This window comes from Fonticula alba (assembly GCF_000388065.1).
Source record: "Fonticula alba strain ATCC 38817 unplaced genomic scaffold supercont2.11, whole genome shotgun sequence".
NCBI classification, from domain to species: Eukaryota; order Rotosphaerida; family Fonticulaceae; genus Fonticula; species Fonticula alba.
The window spans coordinates 378,408-382,523 of NW_009242981.1; the positions used below are offsets into that span (position 1 = coordinate 378,408).

Sequence of the window (4,116 nt, forward strand, 5' to 3'; positions counted from 1 at the left end):
CCCCCCCCCCCCCGGCTCTGCCGCATTTGCCACATGCCGCTCCCTCCTGACATGGGCATCGCCCCGACGTGTCTCGGTGTAGGCTGCCCCCGCGATCGCTCATCGAGTCGGCCCAGAGGCTGATGGCGTCGGTCCCGACGCCGGGGGCCCCGCTGCGCCGGCCGAACACCGGCGGCGACATCGACCGGTCCGTCATGCCTGCTCCCGCTACTCTTGTGCTTCCCACATGCGGCCCCCTCACGCTCCCTCGCACGCACGCACGCACGCACGCACGCACGCACACATGTACGCACACATGTACGCACACATGTACGCACACATGCACGTATACATGCACACATACATGCACGCACACATGTACGCATACATGCACGCACACACACGCACACACATACATACATGCACGCACTTCCGCCCTTGCCGGATGCCGCCGGGACCCGATCGGCGTAGGTTCTCGCGTGCCCAGGTCCGCGGGTACCTGGGGCACTTCCTGTCGCGCGTGCTCATCCGCCCGGACGGCGTGTCGGCCACGCTGAGCTCCATCCTCGAGGGGCTGGACATTGGTGCGTCTGGCCGCATGGCCACGTGGGTGTTCCCCGCTCCGCCCTTCGGGCGGCTTCTCGCCGTGCCCCTTTCTTTTCCCGTCGGCGACCGGTGGCTGACCGGTGCCTCGCCTCCCGGGCAGACCGCACCTCGCAGGTGGACCAGGCCGTCGGCCTGGTGTCCACGCCGCCCTCCTTCCTGGCGCGGCAGGACCCGGCCGTGTATGCGGCCTTCGTGGTGCCGCAGCTGCTGGAGCTCCTGACCGTGGATGTGGCCGACGAGCATGTGTTCTTCGCGTTGGACGAGGCGCCCGCGTCGGGCCCGGTGTCCGAGGCGCCGCTCGACACCCTCGGGGTCCGGCGCATCCCGTATGTCGTGTCGCAGATCCTGACGCGGCTGGCTGGCCGGGCCGCGCACCCGGCCCACCCGGCCGGCCCCTGCCAGCCGGAGGGCTTTGCCCTGCCCGGGCCGGTCTTCCAGGACTTCGTGGTGGAGCCGCTGACGGGGGCCGCCCTGCGCGGGGCCGCCAGCCCGGGGGGCACCGGCCGCCCGGCGCCGGTCCCGGCCGAGGGCATCCCCCTGGTGGCCAGCACCCCGGAGGCCATGCTGCGCGGGCTGGAGCGCCTGTTTGCCTCGCTGCTGGCCGATCGCCGGGCCGGGCTGGTGCCGCCCGGGCTGGCGGCCCTGTGCGGGCACTTCCTCCCGGCGGTGGCCGCCCTGGCGGTCGTGTACCTGGTGGTGGATGTGCAGGCGGCGCCCCGGGGGCCGGCCGTGCGGGCGGTCCTCCCCCCGGGGGCCGGGCCCGAGGCCACGCTCGGCCGCTTGGAGGGGCTCCTCCGTGTATTCGGGGATCTGCTGTTGGCGGCGCCGGTGGCCGGCCCCGGGGGCCCGGAGCCGGAGCTGTCCCTGGCCGGGGCCCTGGACTGGGCCATCCGCCAGGCGGGCCGGCTGCTGGCCGGCTGCCAGCCCGAGCCGGCCGGGGGCTTTGTGTCGGTGCCGGGCGACTCGCAGCCGCCCGGGCTGTCCGGGCGCCGGGGGTCCTTTGCCCGGGTGCCGGCGGGGCACATGCAACTGGCGGCCGCGGCCCAGGAGCCGGCATTCCCCCTGCTTGTGCCGGGGCATTCCCGCGGGCCGGGCGCGAGCGAGGACGACCTGCTGGCCGAGCCGCTGGCCCGGCTGTCGCGGCTGCTGGACCGCTGTGTGCCGGACGCCGTGGGGGCCCACCTGGCCGAGCGCTCGCTGCGTGCCTCGCTCCTGGCCGAGGCCCAGGTGCCCGACCGGCTGGGCGCCCCTCCCGGGGACACCCTCTGGCCGGGGGCCCTGGACGATGGGCCCGGCCGGGAGCCATGCCTGGCTGGGCCGTGTGCTTGCCAGGGGCTGCCACTGGCCGCGTCGCAGGCCCTGCTGCAGCGCCACGCCACCGACCTCGGCACGCTGGCCTGGGCCCGGCTGCTGGTGGCCCTCTTCCCGGAGACGACACTGGCCGGCGGGGACGATGTGGCCGCCGGCGGGGCGATGGCCGGGCAGCTCCCCCGGCGCCTGGCAGCCGCCTTGCCCCTGGCGCGCGTGCTGCTGGACCAGCTGCGGCGAGACATCCTCAAGCCGGAGGCCGTGGCCGGGCTCTTTGTCGAGCCGGCCGCCGGTGGCCAGGCCCTCGGCCGCGGCCTGGTCCTGGTCTGCCAGTTCCTGGAGCACGGGGCCTGCCAGCTGCTGAGCCTGGCCGGCGTGCCGGGCCCGGGGGCCGGTCGGGCCCCGTCGCCCGCTCCGGCGGCCGGGCCCCTGGCCGGACTCTTGCGCGTGGTGGCCGGCGACTCGGATGATGAGGCGTTGCCGGAGGCCGGGCCCGGGCCCCAGGACCCCGGCGGCGGCGGCGGCGGCCTGGATGCCGACGGGCTCCGACAGCTGCTGGACACCATCGGCCAGCTGGGCCGCCTGCTGGTGGATGCCCTGGTGCTCGGGCGCGGCGGCGAGGCCGGGGCAGCTCCCGGGGCGGCCTCCGAGCCGGGGGCCGCCCCGGAGGAGCCCCTCCCGCCGCTCAGCCGGCTGCTGGCGGCCGACGCCGACCCGGCCAGCCAGGTGCTCGGGGTCCGCCAGCTGGAGGCCCGGATGGTGGACGCCCTGCGCGAGGCCGGCCAGGCGGGCCCGGTCGGGCCGCGGGCCCTCTCCTCCGGGCTGGCCGTGGTGGGGCCCGACGTGGCGGCCGACCAGGTGCCAGCCCCCCGGCTCCGGCGGTATGTCCGGTCCCTGTGTGCGTCGGCCCTGGCCAGCGATGAGCCCTTTGTCTTCGGGGCGGCCATCGGGGCCCTGCGCCGGGCTCTCGGCACCGGCCCCCGGGCCTGCTTGCCCCTGGTGTTCGAGGTGCGTCCGTGGCAGCATAGGGGGGGGGGGGGGGACAACGAACGGGCGCCGGCCTGCACAGGCGCACGGACTCGCCGACTGACCCGTCGACCGGGGGCAGATCATTCGCGACCCGGGGGTTGCCTTCGCCACGCGCCTGCGGCTGATGGAGGCCCTGGATGGGTTTGTGGTCCGGTACCGCGCCTCGCTGGAGGGGGTCTTCCGTGCGTCACCACATGCCCTGCTCCTGCCTGTTCTCTTGCGCTCGCCCTTTCCCTCTCTCTCCCTCTCTCTCTCTTCGCTTCTCCCTGGCCCGCTCACCGGCGCTCGCCTCTTCTCGCTGGCCCCCCGCCGCCCTGTAGCCGACGTCCTGGTTGCGCCCCTGCTGGAGATGCTGCAGGAGCTGTGCGAGGCGGGCCCCGGCACCGGCGAAGCCCCCGGCTCGGACCGGGCTCTGATGCTGGCGTCGGTCTTGTCGGTTTTGGCCGGCGTGACGGCCGCCGTTCCGGTGGCCTACTTCCCGGGCGGGACCCTGCGCGACCTGCTGGCCGCCCTGCGGCACATCATCCGGCCGGGCGACGGCCCCGACCGCGAGGAGGGCCCCCTCCTCCTCCTCCCGGAGCAAAGCACCCTCGACGAGCCGGAGCTCCTCCGGGTGGCAGCCATCCGCCTGGTGACCGGCCTGCTGGCCGGCCTGCTGGGCCTGGAGGATGGCTCGGCCTTCCGGCGCGCCCTGCTGGAAGAGGCTCGCGCCGGCTTCCGGGCGCTGTCCCTCCTGGGTGTGCGTGGTCACCTTGCCATCGGAGGGCGGGGGGCGAGGCGGGAGGGTCCCCTCTCCCCTTTGGCCCTTGCTTCTTTGTCTCGCCCCCTCCCCGCTTCGTCAACTGACCCTCTCGCGACGCCCAGGACAATGAGCCGGACTCACTGGCCGGGGCCGAGGCCCAGGCGGCCGTGGAACACCTCCAGCACTTTGACAACCATCTCCTCCTCCGGGACATCCAGCTGGCCGATGGCGGCGTGCCGGACATCCTGAACCTACGCCTCCGGGCCCCGGGCGCCGGGAGCCCCATCGTCCAGGAAGTTCGCCGGCGCATGGAATAGCGCGCATGCACTCGCACCACATGACATAGACCTCGTCGCCTGTGGCGTTTTACCCCGGCCTGCCCTGGCTTTTGGGATGGAGGGGGGGGAGGCTGAGCTTCTTCTATTTGCATTCCAGGTCAGGCTGCATGCGGG

The 4,116-nt window shown here is 74.6% G+C and overlaps 1 protein-coding gene across 2 annotated transcripts in view; it reads left to right on the top strand.

Moving 5' to 3' along the window:
* The window catches only part of H696_05486, a 5,950-nt gene extending 1,912 nt beyond the window's left edge, over positions 1–4,038 (top strand). The window contains exons 4-9 of one of the 2 annotated variants that reach the window (XM_009499309.1): positions 83–187; positions 451–563; positions 686–2,901; positions 3,002–3,104; positions 3,243–3,661; positions 3,787–4,038. In XM_009499309.1, coding sequence (XP_009497584.1) covers positions 83–187; positions 451–563; positions 686–2,901; positions 3,002–3,104; positions 3,243–3,661; positions 3,787–3,981 — 3,151 coding nt within the window. In that variant the 3' untranslated portion in view covers positions 3,982–4,038. Of the gene's footprint in view, positions 1–82; positions 188–388; positions 564–685; positions 2,902–3,001; positions 3,105–3,242; positions 3,662–3,786 lie in introns of those variants that run through there. The other variant, XM_009499310.1, reaches the window with a different exon arrangement.
* Positions 4,039–4,116: the final 78 nt, after the last annotated feature.